This window comes from Corythoichthys intestinalis, chromosome 11 (genome assembly GCF_030265065.1).
Source record: "Corythoichthys intestinalis isolate RoL2023-P3 chromosome 11, ASM3026506v1, whole genome shotgun sequence".
In the NCBI taxonomy this organism is placed as follows: domain Eukaryota; kingdom Metazoa; phylum Chordata; class Actinopteri; order Syngnathiformes; family Syngnathidae; genus Corythoichthys; species Corythoichthys intestinalis.
The window spans coordinates 51,930,612-51,949,527 of record NC_080405.1 but is presented as its reverse complement, the minus strand read 5'-3'; the positions used below and the strand labels follow the sequence as shown (position 1 = coordinate 51,949,527).

Genomic DNA, 18,916 nt, shown 5'->3' with positions numbered 1-18,916 from the left:
GTTGTGGATTCAAGACAGATTTTTGCCTTTGACCTCACCAGATTTTTCATAATGACATGAACATTATTATGAACAAAACGAAGACAAGAACAATCTTGACTTCAAATAAAGTGCCAAATGCCAATATTTATTTTTTCAAATGAATATAATTTGAGTCAATCACAATCAATTAGTCAGTATAATTGAAGATGTGTTTTCTGACTAATGAGCACTGAACTAAAACATAAACCCAACAGGTATTGTGCTTTATCATCAGAAAAAATATTTGGTGCTACAGGAGAGGAGACAATTGTGGTCTTGGTCCGTGGAACAACTTTCTTAACCTGGGAGACAGGTTAGGACAGCAAGCCTATCAATAACCAAAAGGCCTCTCAATAACTTCCTAACTTATAACTAACACTTTAAAATGCAAACATTATATAGTAAGGTTCATCACTCATAACAAAAATATGGTAGAGCAAAAAGGATTAATGGCTTTCCTTATAATAATCAACATCAATCTCTAAAACACCATCGAAGCGATTGTCGTCTTTTCAGTGGTTTATTAAGATACCGCTAGACACCGCACTGTGTAAGTGAATGAGTTTGTGAGCAAAAGAAAAAATAGACGCAGCGAAATATTCTGACCGGCAGGTGGCAGCAACGCCCCTCAAATGGTCAACTGATTTCCCATACTGGTGTGTAGCGCAGCACAGTACATACAGTATTATCGGGACTATCAATAATGTTATTGGATTTACTGGGATGACGTCATAATTCCTATTATTGGACCGATAATTATCAGACAAATAATTATCGTGCACCAGTAGTTTCTGCCATTTATATACGGTGGAAAACACAGACAAGACTGAAAAAGCAGTTTCTGCTCTTGCACTCCTCTTTAAAAGAAACTGCTGTATTCTAAGCCAAAACAACTGTTGTTTGACAGAACAATATGTCTATATGCTGCCGTAGCAGATTCATGGCGCATTAAGCCCCCAAACTATTTTTAATTTGTCAGGGTTACCCTGGAAACCCCCGTTTACAGACATCGCGCAACCCCTTTTTTTTTTTCAACCCAGCCATAAAATGAAGGTAATTAATTATTCAAAATGTCTGTCATTTTTAGCTTAGAATCATTCGTTTAATTCGTTTAAAAGAAAAACAACTTTAAAATATTATTCACTCGCATATTTTAAACTTTTAAACAAATGACGTCACATTGGAAAAAAATGGTGTCTGTAAAAAAAAAATCACGGATATTTACCTCATAACTATCGCTTAATAGTTTGTTTGTTTTTTTTTGTTACTGTTGCATTTTCTCCGATATGTTTAGATGATAATCGATCCAAACACAAAAAAATTGAAAAAAAAAAAAAGTTTAAAAGGCTAAATATATGAAAATCTCAACCACTCCTTGATGTCTGCGATTTCTGCATTGTGACCCCTTGTTATATTGCCATGTTTCAGCCATAAAATCCCCCAAAAATCCAGCTGTGGCCATTCACAGCTGTATCTTGACACTCTGTGATACATGCTACATGGAATTTTTGGATCGAAACAAGATAAGTACGCGATAATATCTCGTTAAAGTCATGGTGTCTGTTATTCTGCTCTCGCCTCCAGATAGGGTTTTGCTGTTTAAAAACATTTTTTTAAAAAGAAATGCCCTCCCGTTCCAAAATTTTCTCCCCCCAGAAAATGGAGATTTTAAGCTTTCCAATGATGTATCACACATGCATATCGGACAGTTTTGAAATTTGGCCAAAGTGGGGATCTCAGAGCGGAACTTCAAGTCACCTGAATGTTTTCCGCCATATATTTCTTTAAAAAAAAACTTATCCCTTAGGGGTGTTACAATGTATCGAAAAGGAGATATATCGCAAGATTTTGTAGCCCAAAATGTTATCATTATGCTCCCACCAAGAATCTATAAAGGGTTTCAAACAGGTGTCACTGTTTGAAAAACGGTTACTTCACAGTTTTTCACTTATGAAGATGGGCTCTGGTCCCCATTAACTGCGAAAAACGAGGGCTCACGGTATTAATACTTTGTTGTATCGCCATATCGTGAGCCTTCTATCGCAAATCGTGTCGCTACGGTATCGGCCAGTACCACACAGTCGTTGTTACGGGAGCCATAAAATGGTAATGGTGCAACACTAACAGGAATATCAATATCAAAAAGTCCCATTTTTTCCATGAACACCACATGCTGGTTTTGTTTCAGACACGCAAGAAAACACTTCAGCCAAGCAGAGGGTGGACAGTTGGATGAAGTCCGGCAGGTGATGGGCATGCTGGCGTTCCCCTCAGACACACATATCTCACCGTATAAGGTAACTCTCCCATGAAAGACAAAGGACTCGTGACTTGTTGGCAGTTCATAAAGGAATCTTTTCGGCCTCTTAGGATCTGTTAGACCCGGCCCGTTGGAAGATGCTGATCCAGCAGTTCCGGTATGATAACTACCGACTGCACCAGCTTGGCAACAACTCCGTCTTCACCATCACCCTGCAGGCCGGGCTGTCAGCCATCAAGACGCCGTATCCTTTCCAGGTTTAAGTGTATGATGGAGTATTAAGGCACCACAAAGAAAGAAGCAAAAAACAAATGGGCCTAAGAAACCAAAGTCGAAATTAGGGATGTCCCGATCCAGGTTTTTGCACTTCCGATCCGATACCTGATATTGTTTTGCACTTCCGATCCGATACCGGCCTATCTGAGCATGTATTAAAGTTTAAAGTTATTTAGCCTTCTTACTTAGTTGTCACTCATGTTGAAAAGGGTTTTAGTACTCTTGATAACAACTAGCCAGCTGAATTAGGTGAGTTTGAACAAGAAACTGACCTGTTTATTCAGTGACAAACACAAAAGATTAAAAATAACAAACAGAAATGGCACAGTCAGTCAGTAAAACGTGCAAATAATATTGTAAACTGTCAGTGGAAAATCCCACAAATCTCCCAAGCTATTAGATGCTTTTAATGTTTCGTGCATTAGTTACAAAAATTGTATAAAAAGCCTCTCAGGTTTAAATAAACGACTATTTCAGTTTCAAGTTAACATTTTAAAACAGTAAATAAACTACTCAAGTCCCCATTCTGTATCAGCAGCTTTAAACTACATTCAATTTAATTTTGCGAATCAACTGTTAAAGTTGTTAAAATTGCTCCCTTTATTCCATAGTTTCCCTTCTGTCTACTTTTGACATGTGAAAGTTTTAAAACTGTTTTGAAGATAGATTCAAGTCAAGATTTTGCCGATTTAGGAGTATTTTAGATAAAAACTTATATAGGCTCGCTTGGAAGGTTCACTACAACAGCCTACAAGGGAAGTCTCCTGCTTTAAGATGGCGGCTGTTTACTAACGCACCTAGTTTTTCAATGCATGTGTTGCATACGCCGTCGAGTCTGTCAATGCATCTAGTTCTACATACATATGATATCTATTAGACAAGCATGTTTACTCTCGGGACGCAATGCGGTCCGTTCCCCATTGCGTCCCGAACATATTTCAATAATCGGAATTTGGATGTTTGAGAATCGGATGTAATGGCTTCTGGGCATGTTGTACCGTGGTTCTAATGCTGCGTTCCAGAAAAGTGGGATGTCGGACTTTTCCGACCTCCGACGAGGAAAATATCATTGGAAGACCACTCGAACTGGGAGGTCCAAGTCGCGAAGTCAGAGTAAAAATAACTACCCCGACTTCCAAGTTGTTTCAATCTGACGTCACTGGACAAAATGGCGCTCAAGAACACGAATGATAACACAATAATGAAGTAAATCAAGTTTATCTGAGACGCCATGTATTTTTTTCCCTCATACAGTGAATGATCTTTGTTGTGCTATGTTTTTATATTGACGATCAGCAAAGGATGTAACTTAAAAAAAGGCAGTTTACAGTGTTGGCAATAACGCAGCCGTCGTTTTTCCTCTACTATTTGATCGCTTATAGGAAGGCCAAAATAAAAAACACCTCGTCGCGATCAGCCATCTTTGTTTACATTTGCTTGGAACGCTTTAAGGTCGGAACTGGTACCATCCGAGTGGGATAAATCCGACTTCCCACTTCTCTGGAATGCAGCATAAAAGTGTTGGATGGTGCGTCTTTACTCACGAGAGATAATGGCTCGTCATCCAGAATGAATTCTTCGGCAATGACTCTTGTTATTCCCTGGGCTTTGGGACTGTCGAGTGCCAGTTTGTCACGCATAGCAAAAGTTTCTGCCAGTGTTAGTTGCGTAGGACCTTTCTTTTTGTCTTCGGTTTTCTTAACATACTCCTTATGTTGTTTGTGGTGGTATGTCGCTAAATGCTTGATTAGGTTGGTTGTACTAAAACTTCTTACAGCTTTACCACCACGCTTGACTTTGTGGCATATGTTGCACTCTGCCTCTTCGTCTTTGTCGTCCTTTAAGGTGAAATGATCCCACTCAGCTGACATTTTTACCGATAAAGTCTCTCGGTAAATTGGGAGACGGTAATGTATTTTGATGAAGGTGTGCCGTAAAATGCGGACCGGATTTTAGGGAAACCGAAGCAAAAACTGGAATGGATTATGTATATCGGTGCGCTGGAAAACCCGGACCGGTTTTTCCCCAAAAAACTGGATCGAAAGTCTGGATCGGATTTTTTCCGTGTCGGCCGATCCGATACCGATGCGCATTTTTTTGCCCATATCGGCATCCGATCCGATCCAAATATCGGATCGGGACATCTCTAGTCGAAATATATCGTGTTTAATCTTGTAAAATTACATCATATTTTGATTTCTCCCAGTCAAAATTAATTGTCTACAGTAAAATTGAATCTGTCGTCTAGCGCCGTCAATGGCAGCCAATGAGTAAACGATATATCAGTTAAATTTCTGACCGCAAAAAGCGTGAATCTTGACCCACCCATTCCAGTCAGTGCTACAAGGAGGACGGAACCTCCAAGAACCCCGACTGTCCCGTGTGCAGCAAATCCCTAAACAAGCTGGCGCAACCTCTGCCCATGGCCCACTGCGCCAATTCCAGACTGGTGTGCAAGATCTCCGGTGAGGTCATGAATGAGAACAACCCTCCAATGATGCTGCCCAACGGATATGTTTACGGCTACAATGTGAGTACAGAAGCACCGGGAACAAAGCAAAGACCTGCCAGATATCTTGGTTATAATGGTTTGAACATCTGTCGCTGTGAACGGCTGCTAATTTGTTAAAATCTGATCCTATATGGGTGAATAGATAAAATATGTTAGTTGTGTATACATGGAGAAGTATTGCGATGCATTAATAAGCATCAGAGATGTGATTCTTTGGGCACCTAACGATTTCTAAACCAAACTACTATTTCAGTATCAAGTTAACAGTTAATAACGGTAAATAAAATACTCAAGTCCCCATTTTATATCAGCAGTTTTAAACTACATTCAATTAATGTTGTGGATCAACCGTTAAAGTTGTTAAAATGGCTCCCGTTATTCCATAATTTCCCTTCTGTCTACTTTCGACACGTCAAAGTTTTAGAACTGTTTCATCGGTTAAAGCTAGATTCAAGTCAAGATTTTGCCGATTTAGGAGTATTTTAGGTAAAAAGTTTAGGTTCGTTACAACAGAGCCTTGAGAGAAGTCTACTGCTTTAAGATGGTGGCTATTTACTAACGCCGGCAAGTCTGTCATTTTGCATCTAGTTCTACATATATATAGGCCTGTCGTGATAAATTATCGCACACTAAAATTTGTTCTCATAAATTATTGCGATATTATTGCGCCCCCCCAATTTTTTAAAAACCAATTTACAATAACAGTGAGAATACAGTATATATTAATAGATTAAGTACAACCATTTAAACGCGATAAATATTTACTCTTAAATTCCAAAATAGTTTTTAAGAAATCACAACTAAAGACCATGCCTCTGAAGTAAAAGACAACAATATTAATACCGCACAGAAACACAGAATACATTAAATGTGTTTTTCAAGAAAAATAAATAAAATTGCACTTAATGAATTAAGGATTTAGGCAAATGAAAACTTTTCCCATCATAGCTTCTGCTATGGTGCTCCATACGGATGCAATGATACAGTTAAGTCACGGTTCGCTATGATTTTCAATACGGGGGAGACAATTTTCGATTCGATTCAATACATTTAATGCTCTGAAAAGAAAATAACAATCGTATTTTTTTGTTTCGTTTTTTGGCTAACGAGCAAAAATTTAATTGCCATCATATAAGCATGCATTTCAGTGCATAATATTTATGTGCTTCTTACTGATCTGAAGAAATTTTGTATTAAAGTGCTGAGAACAATCTTTACTGTTTGTAAAGTGAGACGGGCACACTGTTGATTGCTACAGCTCTCTTAGCAGCTAGGTTTACTACATGAGCAAGACATCCTATTTGTGGTCCGAATCCATCTGTGCCGCATACTGAATTAACAATATTTGCAGCATTATCTATAGTCACTGGTATGGATTGATTTGGCCTTCTTAACTTCCATTCAGTCATGGCGGTTTATAATTCATCGATGTAGTATATGGAGTAAGTGTCCCATAATCACTCTGGGCTCACGTAGTCAATGGCATGGGACGTAGCACATCTAGTTTGCTATTTCATGATATCTAGTGTGTGCGCGCGCATTAAAAAAAGTTAGCAAACGCCACAGAAGTCACGTCTGCTCATTACTGCACAACACCAGCATATGGCAATCGACTTTCATAAACAGGACTAGTTTGAAGCACAGCGCTCTTAATTTGCCACTCAATGTTCGTCATGTCCGTTGTCAAGGCGAGGTTGTTCGTAGCAGCCAAGTCGGTAACAATGTTTTGGCGGACTTCGTTGTAAATATCCGGTGTTGTGCCGAAAAATAGCCGCCCCACCTGAAATGTCAACCCTGACGGGAGCGCCCACACGTCAACAACACCGGCACGCCGGAGATGGTCCGCAGTCAATCCGGAGCACTGACGCGGCCGATATACGTTGAACTATAGGATATAATGGGAACGATTGGCTCCGGCGCTATCTTTTTTGCCAGACCTGGAACGAAGATGCATTTTGCACAGTTGGTAACAAGGAATCTGAACTTTTAACAGCACGTCTGCCGCACGCGCGCACGCACGTGCACGTGAGGCGATAAATTGCAGCGGAAAAATTACCGCCTTCATTCTTATTTATCGTGCGATAAATGGAATTATTGCATATTGCGACAGGCTTAAATTTATATGATATCTACCGTAGCGTATGTGGCCATATGTTTGTAGCTACTAGCAACTGGGCGTTGTTTGTAGCAGCTGTCGGCCGCAGTCAAGTATTACTTTTTTTTATCTAGCGGCATAAGTTGAACATGCTATTTACTCTCGGGCCGTTCCTCATTGCGTCCTGAAGACCGCGCTGACTGTGTTTTATTTCTGCTTTACTTACTATAATTCAATAATCAGAATTTGGATGTTGTGAAACGTTCTCAAATCTTCCGCGGCCAAATCGCTAATAATTTAAGAATTGGAAATTCCGCACACCGCTAATAAGTATGAATAAGTAAATAGAGGTAGATGATAAAATGTTTCATGCAAGATTTTTTTTCCCAGAAATGTTCTAATAGGACAGTGGTGTCAAACTGAGGGCCCACGGGACAATATTTTGCAGCCCCCATTTGACATCCAATTGTAATTGTAGGCCGTTTCACGCTAGCGGCAGCCCAGTGTGAAGAGCAGCCAAGCGTAAAACAATAGGGAGCTATGTAGATGTACACATTGTCAGGAAGTGAAAAGCGGCAAACATCTTTACTGTAGTCCATATAAGCCATGTCTACACGTAGCGGTGTATTGGGCAAAAAGAAGAACTTTATCTACGGTTTGGCCTTTGATCGACACGCAGATGCAATTTTAAATGAGGGTTCTTAAAAAGCGCGTCCAAAGTGAAGATATGTGATTTCTGCATTTGTGGCGCCATCATGTGGACACTGATAACCGAAGATTTAATTGTGGAAACGTTACTGACTGCGACAAACTTTGACCCTACGTCACACATGAGACCAATGTTTACATTTGGAGTAAATTATAGATATGTGCTTTTTTTGCTTCCATTTATTTACAAACGTCAGCGCTGATGACTTCGGTTGAGGGGGGGCGGGGAGGGAGGAGGGCATCACGACAGTGAATGAAAGCCAGGCCAATGTTTATTCTGTATACCCTGGTAGCCTGCCTTTTTTTCCCTCATCGGACAAAACTTTTTGTCTCTTGTTGCTCTGCCATCTTTGCAGAATTCGCACGAAAGCGTTAGCACTGACTTCCGTCTTTATAATGAATGGGTAAAGGGGGAAGTGAAGTATGCCGTTAAGCAGTCGGCACATTTGTAGTTTTTCTGTGTGGCAGAGTTCCTGCCACCCTCCTCAAAATTAATTAGTGCCGGTGAAAGCGATACAGACCCCCTCAAGATGTAAAAGAGGTGTCATTCAACTAGTTTTCAGTCGACATATTATAACAAATGTTATGAAAATATTTTCTAAAGGTCGAATAGTTACCAAGTGTCGCTTTGTGTATTTTGACGTGGCATTGGACGTCTATTGCTGTCAATAGGTGTTTTCAAAATCACTTTGCCTCTAAGTTAATGATATATTTTTTGAATAGATGTCCATTATAGTGATCACTGTCCCAGAAAATGTTTAAAAAGTTAAAAAAAAAAAAAAAAAATTTAAAAAAATGTGTTTTTTGATCTTGCAGTCCCTGCTGTCCATCCGCCAAGACGATAAAGTAGTTTGCCCCAGAACCAAAGAAGTATTCAGCTTCTCTCAGGCTGAGAAGGTCTACATCATGTGATCACGCCTTGTAACGACAAAACGCAACAACAACAAAATGCCAGAAAGCACCCCTCTCTCCACCAAGACCCAAGCTTTCCCCACATCTTCATCTCACAAGACACCAGGATGCTTCCCCCAAAACTGCTTGGTGTCCAGAAGATTAGATCGACAAAGGAGGATGGGTGATCTTCCAGTACATCACCCCTCTGATTTCTCTTCCCCCGCTCCGGTGGCTCTAAAAGCTGCATCAGGACTGCTTTACAAATGTAAATAGATAGTCTTTGTTCATCACCTCGGGGAGGGGGGCACGACTGAAAGTCTTTTGTCGACTTTCCCTTCTCGTTTATTTTCTACAGTCGCGTACTAATTCACGACGAGTGTCTTTAACGACAATGCTAGTCTTCCGCTTGTTTGTGTTATGGCCTTGGGTGAGGTTGAATTGCATTCCTTTTCACCACACGGCTTCATTTGACGGAAGTTTGGCGATAGGTTACAGGGTGTCCGTAAAGCAAAATTGTTCACAAATTTAGGGATTTTGGCTGAAATTTGATGGTGAACTTATATTGCACTGTTAGCTTTACATGTGAATCGCATTTGATTTCTAAACTTGTTGAATGCACAATTCCAACTGTTGATCTTTCACTGCGTTTGGCTCTATAATTAGGAGCGAAATTTCAAAGCCCAGAATGACAATTTAATACATGTACCTGTAGATAGTTTTAAATCACTTAGATGACATAATTGACTTGCCTTGTGTTAGCTTCAAGGCTGGACAGGGTTTCGGATTACTGCTCTTAAAGGGGAAGTTTAGAATCTTTGACATCAGGCATAATCTTCGAGTTAGCTAGCTAGCTAGAGTTGAATTAGTCGGTGGAGTTTATTTCAACATATTCCGTGTAGTTTGTCAGTTATTTGTTAGTTTCAGGGCTCCGGAGTGGCTAAGCTAGCGTGAGTCAATTGGGCTGACTTAGCATGCCAATAAAAAACAACATGAAAATCATCGATGACCCATGCAATCAATTGTGTTGGCTATGGTGCGGAGTGATATCACCTCGTTTTTTTTTCCACTGCTGATTTTTTGTTGTAGCCAGCAGCAATTAACCAGTTTAGGTTGTTCCTCGTTCGTTGTAGGGAATTTGTAGAAGCTTTCCTCATTTCTTCTGTTTCCACGGCCTCTAAATGCACATTTTGCCATGCTGCTGGCCGTTAACTCAGCAGACTGATGCTGCATTCGAGGAATGTAGGAAGTCAGAGTTTCCAATCGCCGATCTAGAAAAATATCATTGGAACGCCTCCACTATTTGATCGCTTATTAGAAGGCAGGTTTGCTGGAGGTCAAAATGTCTTTTAAAGGCCAAAATAAGTGGCGATCAGCCATCTTTGCTGTTTACATTCGCTCAAAACGCTTTGAGGTCGCTACTGGTACCATCCGAGCGGGATAAGTCCGACTTCCCACCTTCCTCGAATGCAGCGTGAGCATGAGTGGCCGAAGCACTCCTCTTGATTGTGGTGGTATTACGAATCTAAAAAAAAAAAAAGTCCTGCATTAATGAAATGAATTACGGCAGTTTTGTGTGACATTGTTTCGGAACAATGATCTGCATTTTGAATTTATTTGACTATGCTGGATCTGTTCGTAGATCTGTGTCGTTTTTTTATTGGCATGCTAGGAAGGGACTATTGATTCGTGCTAGCTTAGCCTCTACGGAGCCCTGAACTAAAAAAATACTTACAAACTGCACAGAGTTTGTAGTTGAAATCAACTCCGCCAAGTAATTAAACCCCCGTGATTAAGCCTAATGTCAAAAATTCTTAACCTCTGCTTGCTCTTATGTACATTTTTAACTACTAGCTGCTAGTCGACTGGCCACTTAACCAAATTTTAGAACCCATTGTGGCCCTCCTCAGTTAAAATGTTTGCCCAAAACTAGTATAACGTGCCAGCCAATATTTGTTTCTTCCGTCATTGGTATGCACAAAGATATGATTGAGTTCAAAGGCCAAAGAAAAAACAAAAATAAGACTACAAGAATAAAGTCATACGTTTTAATACTACGAGAACAGTCAAAATATTACAAGATTGAAGTTGTATGGCATGGGGGCCGAGTGGCTAGCACGTCCAGCTTACAGTTCTGAGCTCAAGGTTTTTTCCGGCGACTCCGGCTTCCTCCCACATCCCAAAAACATGCGTGATTGAACACTCCAAATTGTTTTTTTTGTGATGATTGGCTTTTTCATTGTGCCCAGCGATTGGCTGGCTAGCAATTCAGGCCATGGCATGGAAAATGAATCAAAGTTGTATTATCATGGGGGAAAAAAATTAATTAGAGATTTCAAAAAGTTGTAATATATGAGATTAAAGTCGTTACATCACTTAGGCTAATTTCACGAAATATCCATCGATGCAGTGTGGCTAATTTGAGCTAAATTAGCTGCTATGTACTTTGCGTAGTGCTGAATTGCTTCCATTGAAATGAACCAACTCGGAGCTACGAGGAAATATAATTGTGAGTCATTGAATTGATTATAATTTATTGTGGATGTGCTAAAAGATACTGTATTTTTTGGGCTATTAAAAAAGATACTGTATTTTTTTGGGCTATTAAGTTGCACCAGCCCAAAAATGTGCCATGAAGAGGAATAATACATGGCGCTCTGGAGTATAAATCACATTTTGGGGAGGTCATTTAATCAGAGACCAAGCACAAATATATATTGTAGTAGTAATAAAAAGGAAACGTGCTAGATGGGAATCTGTTAACATATTATTCATATAACACATTTTTGATTTTACTCCAAATCACTACCAAATTCAAGTCTTCCATCTTCAGTATCACTTTTGAACAACTGCACCAACTCAAAAGTAGAGGGCGCGCCTCTAGTATCAGTATCGACATATAAATCACACCTGAGTATTGGTCGCAGGCATAGCCAAACTGGGGGGAAAAAAGTGAGAATTATAGTCCGGAAAATTCACGAGATGATCGCAATATTGTTAATTTCAACAGAGGTGGTGATACGCTACGTGACGTATATAGTAGCTAAGTTAGCCACAATGAATGCATGCATATTACAAGAAAATACGCACTCTGACAAATTTAATCTTGTAATTAAAGTTCGTAACATCGCAAAGTTTTCCTTGTTACTTTGTGAAATTAACACTTCTACTACGTAGTTGCGTAGTATTACTTTTTTCTCGTAATATTACGACTATTCTCGTCATAAAAATTGTAATGTTTCAAGTTTAGCGTTGTATTATCACAAATCGTAATACGAGATTTAAAAAGCGGCTAATTTAGCTACTAGTCGCTATGTACTTTGAGTAGCGCTGAACCGCCTATGTTAAAAAGAATAAAAGCTACAATGAAGTATCAATTTGATTGGTTGTTCTTTGATGTAGATGATCTCTATGTGTAACATTGTGAAATACAGCCTCACGAGAGAATTGCAATATTGTTAATTTTATTGGAGGAGGCGGAGCGCTACGGGAGGTAGATAGCTAAATTAGCCACAATGTGTACATACATATTCCGCAATATGACGCCTTTACTCAATAAGTTTACGTAACATTGCGACATTTTCCTTGTTAGTACGTTAAACAACATAACATTACACTTTTTATAGTATTTTTTTCCTCGTAATTCGAGTTTTTATATTTTTGCACCCAAGTTCAAGCCGAGAGTACTGATCCGATATATCGGCAATTATTTGTTTAAAAAAATACTGGGTGTCGTGATTGTTGTTTGGATTTCTAGCTATTATAAAAATCTTAAAAATAATCTTTTTCCACCTTTTTCCGATATTCTAAAAAATGTTGCGTAGTACAAAACGTACATTTTTTGTTTCTTTTGATAAAATCCTTGTACACTTATTTTGTGGCTTTGTAGCCCTTAAGTAGAATAAAACTAATATTTTAAAAACCCGATCTTTTTCACCCGATTACGATCTACTAAAAATAAGGTGATCAACCCGATTTACGATCATGTGATTGGATTGGGGATATTCCTCCTCGAAATATTATGACTTTATTCTAGTTGTCCTATTTTTTCTTTGTTTGGCGCTAATACTTGGACATACAAAGATGAATCTGATAACATAGAGGAAGCTAGTGAATATGTGAACCTACACTGCAATTAGATTTACGTCATACTCATTTAAGCGCTCCTTGATGGGGAACAATTTGTGCAGAAAGTGCTGAAACGAACACTTCGACACTTGCATTCCTAAAAGTTAGAAGTCAAAATAACTGCTTTTAACATGTAAACATATTTTTTCAAAACTTTTTCTCTGTCCAACTAAAGCAGTCCAAACCTTGTCGCGGGCCAGATTTGGCCCTTGGGCCTTCAGTTTTACACAAGTTCCACCAAGTCTCTAAATGTTACCAAAAAGCAAATGAATAGACAAAACTGTGGAAATAATTACAAAATGTTCAGATGTTAATAATTTATTTCATAAAGTAGTAAAGACAATTTGTGGACATCCTGTATTGGGGAAACGAGTTCACCATCTCATAGGGGTAATATGAGACTTTGCTTTATGTACTTAAGGATATCCATGTCAATATCAAAACATATCTTGAACAAAAAAAGACCTGTTCCAATCTTTTTGACTGATTTTATTATTCAGGTGTCCCAACATTTGTTTCCACTAAAAAAAACTGCGCTGAATAAATCCCTGAATTGAAATTCATCACCATTTGGATTCATGATAAAACATTGTAAGCACAAAATCCAGCATGCAGTTCATATAAGTAAGCCAGACCTATTGTTTTAAGTCTTCTGAGGGACTGAAAAACCAAAACATGCTGCTTTTGTGCCGTTTCATGACTCTGGACAGTCATTGTCTTGTGTGTTTCACTTAGACTTAGTGCAAGATGATTATTTCATCATCAATATGCCTCATAAAGATTTTACCAGACCTTGTTTTTGGAAATGGCTGCTTTCTTTGTGTCTTAATTGATTACTCACTATGTGTTCAGTTAGAAATGACATTTGAAGCCCTCGGTAGCTGCCATTGATGGTGCAAAATGAATCGGATGTCTGGCGTCGGCAATGGCACTCATAACATAAGCGTTCAAAGCCAGTCCTCCAAAATTTATGAAATTAACTTTTTTTTTTTTTCTCTTGAATCGTTGCAGAGTATCACAAATTGATTTTCTGACCCATGTACAGTGATCGCTCGCTACTTCGCGCTTCAAACTCCGTGCCCTTAGTCCATCGTGGATTTTTTTTTCCTAATTAAAAAAATAATCACGTAGTCTCCCTCTCCCTCCTGCTGCTTTTCTTGGTCTGGCAATGCACCGGAATTGTTTATTAAAGTTAACGATGATTTGACAGACGTTAAGGTTTGGTCTTGCCATGGATGCTTGGAAGCAGAAACTTCAAAGTGCTGCATGCGTCAATCATCGGTTAGCTTGTTAAACAGTTGATGTGGCAACTCTTGTGTAAGTGAGCAGCTTGAGCGGATTGGAGTGTACTCAATGAATTTAATACGGACAAGCATTTTTCTACTTTATTCTTGTTTAAAAATAATTCAGTGGTAGAGTAACATTTTTAAAAAGTATCACAATTATTACATTTGAAGTGGTTAAAAGCCATTTATTAAAATATATATTCATAAAAACATGTTATCATTTCGGGGAAAAAGTGAAAAAACATGGCTTCTTTCCAATTCTGAATCAGAATAAAGACATTGAACACACTATATATATTTTTTTTTAGTATCGTCCGGCAAATTATGTCACTAACTCCATTTATGTCCAGCTCTGATCTTTTACATCCATTCAAAAGTTAGATAATTTGCCATATGACACAATGACATCTGTCATAAGCATTCATTAATGCTCATGGCAGTGGTCTTATGGCAGTCTTATGACGCCGTTGTCATAGAAAGTGTTACCTATTGACCAAAATAAATAAGCTGCGGGTTTCAAAATCACGGGGGGGTAGCGGTTTATAGTTTGAAAATTATGGTTTCATGGCGCCAGCAATTAATGAAACCACTTGATGAGTAACTGAAGAAATTTGCACAGAACATGATTTTTAAAAATGGTTATTTACATCTGTAATGCTGCGATGCATGCTAAGAGGAAGGTTGGGTGGCAATAGTGGCAGCAGGTTGACTGTCTCCCCCAAGGAAGTAGTGATGGCCAAATGAACCTTTGCAGCCATTTGGTTCAAATCTTCATGGTGGTTCATTTGGTCTTATGAGTCTTATGATGCTGCTGTTAAATAAAGTGTCACCAGTTAATATCTTTTGGTGTAAATATCACATATTACAGTGAGGACAGCTGTGGCTTATAGTCCAGTGCGGTTTATCTATTAACAAATACATTTTTTTGGGTCAAATTTGGTGGGTGTGCGTTATAGTCCGAAAATTACGTGTAGTAAAGCAGCCCGTTAAGTCCACGACCACATATATCTCCATCGGTTTGATTTCTGTTTTGGATATTTGGAGTTTGACAATATTGGGATATGGTTAAAATGTCATTAACGGACAAGTCTAGTTGAAAGTAAACGTTCCTGACAACTACAATTGTTTCTATAGATTTCTTTGACCCAGAAAGTTGCCTTTTGAAGTGAGTTTTGCGTCATATCCATAAAACAACTGAGTGAACATCCACCAAGAGTGATGATTCCATAATTGTCGCCATTATTTTTCATAACTTCCGTCATAGAGGCGCTTCATCGTGCTCTATCACATTTTAAAAGGACGCGTTCTCTTTAAGAAGTCAAAAATGCTGTGAACCGGAAAAAGGGCGGTATAAAGAAAGAGCGTGACGTCACGTGGTTTCCTCCTTATAAATACAACTGCGTTACTTCGCTCGGCCACCATTTTGAGCTCGACCGCTATTGTGATTTGCCATTCCGTCGAGTCGATTTCAAACATGTCCGACCAGCTTTGCAAACTCTTCGTCGGCGGCCTCAACGTCGATACCGACGACGACGGCCTCCGCAAACACTTCGAGCAGTTCGGCTCCCTCACCGACTGCGTGGTGGTGGTCAACAAACAGATCCAACGCTCCCGCTGCTTCGGTTTCGTCACCTACTCGACGCCCGAAGAGGCCGACGCCGCCATGGTTGCAAAGCCGCACATCGTCGACGGCAACACCGTCGAAGTGAAGCGGGCCATGTCCCGGGAAGACGCCAACAAACCCGAAGCCCTCGCCAAGGTGAAGAAAATCTTCGTCGGCGGACTCAAGGACGACATCGAAGAGAACGATTTGTGCGAGTATTTCTGCCAGTACGGCCAAATCGAGAAGTCTGAGGTGATCTCCGAGAAGGACTCGAAGAAGAAAAGAGGCTTTGGCTTCGTGTACTTCACGGACCACGACGCCGCCGACAAGGCCGTGGTGATTAAGTTCCACACTATCAATGGACATAAGGTGGAGGTGAAGAAAGCCCTCACTAAGCAGGAAATGCAGGCCGCCAACAGAGGCGCAATGTCCCCGAGAGGAAGGCCCGGCCGAGGCATGAGGGGGAATCAAAATGGCTACGGCGGTAGAGACTACGGCGGAAACTACAGCTACGGAAATGGCGGCGGCGGAGGCTACGGCGGTGGCTATGGGGGATACGGTGGACATTACGGGGGTGGCTACGGCGACCAAGGCGGCTATGGTGGTGGAAACGGCTACAGCGACTTCGGCGCCGGCTACGGCCAACATTCCTCCGGCTACGGTCCCATGAAGGGACCCTTCGGCGGCCAGCGTAATCCGGCTCCCTACGCCCGGGGAGGTGGTGGCGGTTACCCCCGAGGTGGCTACAGTGGCGGCTACTAAACCACGCGAGCATCGGGACCATCCCCCATCCACCCTCCAGATTACACCTCGGATTTGGACGTCAAAGTCAAAATTCTCTAACGGGGGTCAAGCCCCCTCACAAACAAAATGAAGACCTGAAAGCCCCCAAAACAGGTAGGAAGGTCACTTCCCACAGAATACCTGATTAAATCAAACTAGGACACTTAAACGTTACAAAAAAAATTATGTACCATTGCCCAAGCGTTTAGGTGACGTTCAAAAAAATAGACCCATTTTTGCGTTCACCCCTTGTTAATACATTGAATGTAGGCTTTTTTTTTTATATATGCTTATGAATATTTTAGATGTATCTTTTGTTTTCAGAGTACTAGCGTGGGGAAATTGTTGGTTTCTTTTTGTAGCGGTTACCACGAGGCCATTTTGTGACTTCTCACGTTTTGCCCCAAGTTAAGATGGCGGCAGCTTTTGTTTCCTCTCCATTGTGCCCCAAGACCGGCACGTTTTTTTTATTTTAGCTGTCGTCACTGCTATAGTGTCCATTTATTGTTCTTTCTCCCCAATCCTCCATTTAGCCTGCTGTAGAGCAATATCCAAATGTTTGCTGTGTACTTTCATGTTCTTGAGAACTCATTTATTACTGTTTGAAGACACTTCTGTATGTTCATTTTAAAATAAAAGGTTACACCACATAGCTTAGTTTTACTTTACTTATTGCTCAAGTTTATCCACAGGTCAGCTTTATAGTTACACGAGGCCTTTTCCCCAGTTTTAAAGCCAGGTGGGTGTTAAAAAAAAAAAAAAGTCTGCCCACAGCCAATGCATGTAGGCTATGTAGGGTTTGACCATGTTATTAAATAATGTGATTTTATTTATGGACTATCGCATAACTTTATGTGGACGCTTTATCTTTTTATGCTCATTCCTGTTGATTATCCCTACATTTAGGTGTTCTTACTCATATTCCAGTAGGCTATCCCAGCCAAAATAGCCGTAGCAGTTTTTGTAGGCTACGTCAGGACCCTGTTGATTACCTGGGGTCGGTTGTGATAGAAGTCTGAAATATCTCTTTAGGATATCCGCATCCAGCCAACTAGGTATGTAAAATCAACCTGTCTTATCTATGTGTTGGTCAACCATGTATGGAAACATTATATTATCCTTTAATCCTAGCTAAACCTCATGTTAAAAAAGCCATTGGGACGGGTGGGGGGGGCCTAATTCGGTTCTAAGTGACTTGAGGGGGAGGGGATTCCGAATGTTGTTCCACCATTTAAAATTAACCATGGCAACCAAGTAGTGGCGTTCTGGTGGTCTCCTCTGGAAAAAATAAAACCTTCAATTTGCACACAATCTCACCCGCTTTGTCTTTGGTTCCCTCCAGGTTGCAACGGGCTAAGGAGAAGGTCGTCCCAAATGTGCTGGCGTGGGGACGGCGTGGCGGCTGTGTGGTGCCTTCTCTCCTCAGGTTAAGTCTGAGAACTCCTCAGTCTGCTATAGTGCTGCAACGATTAATCGATGAACTGGAGTAATTCGATTTATTAAAAAGAATATTCAAATTAAATTTTGCTGCTTTGAGTAGTAATGGCTTGTTTTGAAAGTATGCACTTAGTTTTAATGATACTGTCCTCTCTTGGCAACAGTGAATATGATGTCATTACACATGGCTGAATACAGCTGCTCCCTGTTCCGACCAACATAAGCCAATTTTTTTGAGTTAATGTTTTTTAATGCATTTGTAATTCGGTTTATAGGTATATTTAGTCAGCTTTTTGTGGGAATGTGTTTGAACCATTTGTTAAGAGCATTGTTAAAAATAAAAGTTAGCGTTTCATAGCATTTAAGCTAGCAGACTTTGCTATGCAAGTTAGCCAATTGTTCTTTTGTTGTACTTAGATCCTCATCTTTTTTTTTTTTTTTTTTTTAATACCGTTTGAGGCTTAGCTCGGGTAATTTTAATTAGTTCATCGATTAATCGAATACTAAAATAATCAGCTGCAGCCCTAGTATGCTATTTGTTTAAACAAAGTTGAAAATAAATGAATGAAATCAACTTTGTAATGTTCCATTCAACTCACTAAATGTGAGTTGGTAATTTATCCTTTTTGTTATTTTTAAAAGAATATAATCTGATTACATGTATTGTCATTGGGCAAGAACAAAAAATATAGTGGTGCAGTATTTTAAAACTAAAACGGAATTGCAAATAGACATCAGATTGATGCAAGATGGCAGATCTGGCTAAAATGTCATGTTTTGTTTTACAGGATTTGTGGTGCAAATGGAGATCATACAGCTGTAACATTTTTATTGACTTTTTATTTTCTTGAATAAATTTTTAATACAATATCCTTGTTATGTCATTTATTGATGTTGAGAGTGCTGTTGTTGCATG

At 39.8% G+C, this 18,916-nt stretch overlaps 2 protein-coding genes across 7 annotated transcripts in view; both read left to right on the top strand.

Annotated features, from left to right (window-relative positions):
• maea (macrophage erythroblast attacher, E3 ubiquitin ligase) overlaps positions 1–13,682 on the top strand; it is a 35,911-nt gene extending 22,229 nt beyond the window's left edge. For all 5 annotated transcript variants that reach the window (XM_057849979.1, XM_057849976.1, XM_057849974.1 and 2 more), the window contains 4 exons: positions 2,210–2,318; positions 2,392–2,525; positions 4,892–5,087; positions 8,689–13,682. In XM_057849979.1, the coding sequence (XP_057705962.1) occupies positions 2,210–2,318; positions 2,392–2,525; positions 4,892–5,087; positions 8,689–8,784 (535 nt within the window). In that variant the 3' untranslated portion in view covers positions 8,785–13,682. The remainder of the gene's footprint in view (positions 1–2,209; positions 2,319–2,391; positions 2,526–4,891; positions 5,088–8,688) is intronic.
• A 1,892-nt stretch (positions 13,683–15,574) lies between these two features.
• On the top strand, positions 15,575–18,868 carry LOC130923876 (heterogeneous nuclear ribonucleoprotein A0-like). 2 transcript variants are annotated; one of them, XM_057849982.1, is made up of 3 exons: positions 15,575–16,677; positions 17,906–17,989; positions 18,789–18,868. In XM_057849982.1, exon 1 carries the CDS (start codon positions 15,652–15,654, stop codon positions 16,540–16,542), a length of 891 nt encoding a protein of 296 aa, XP_057705965.1. In that variant the 5' UTR covers positions 15,575–15,651; the 3' UTR covers positions 16,543–16,677; positions 17,906–17,989; positions 18,789–18,868. The 2 variants fall into 2 exon arrangements, with proteins under 2 accessions (XP_057705965.1, XP_057705964.1); XM_057849981.1 differs by having other exon boundaries at positions 17,906–18,868.
• Positions 18,869–18,916: the final 48 nt, after the last annotated feature.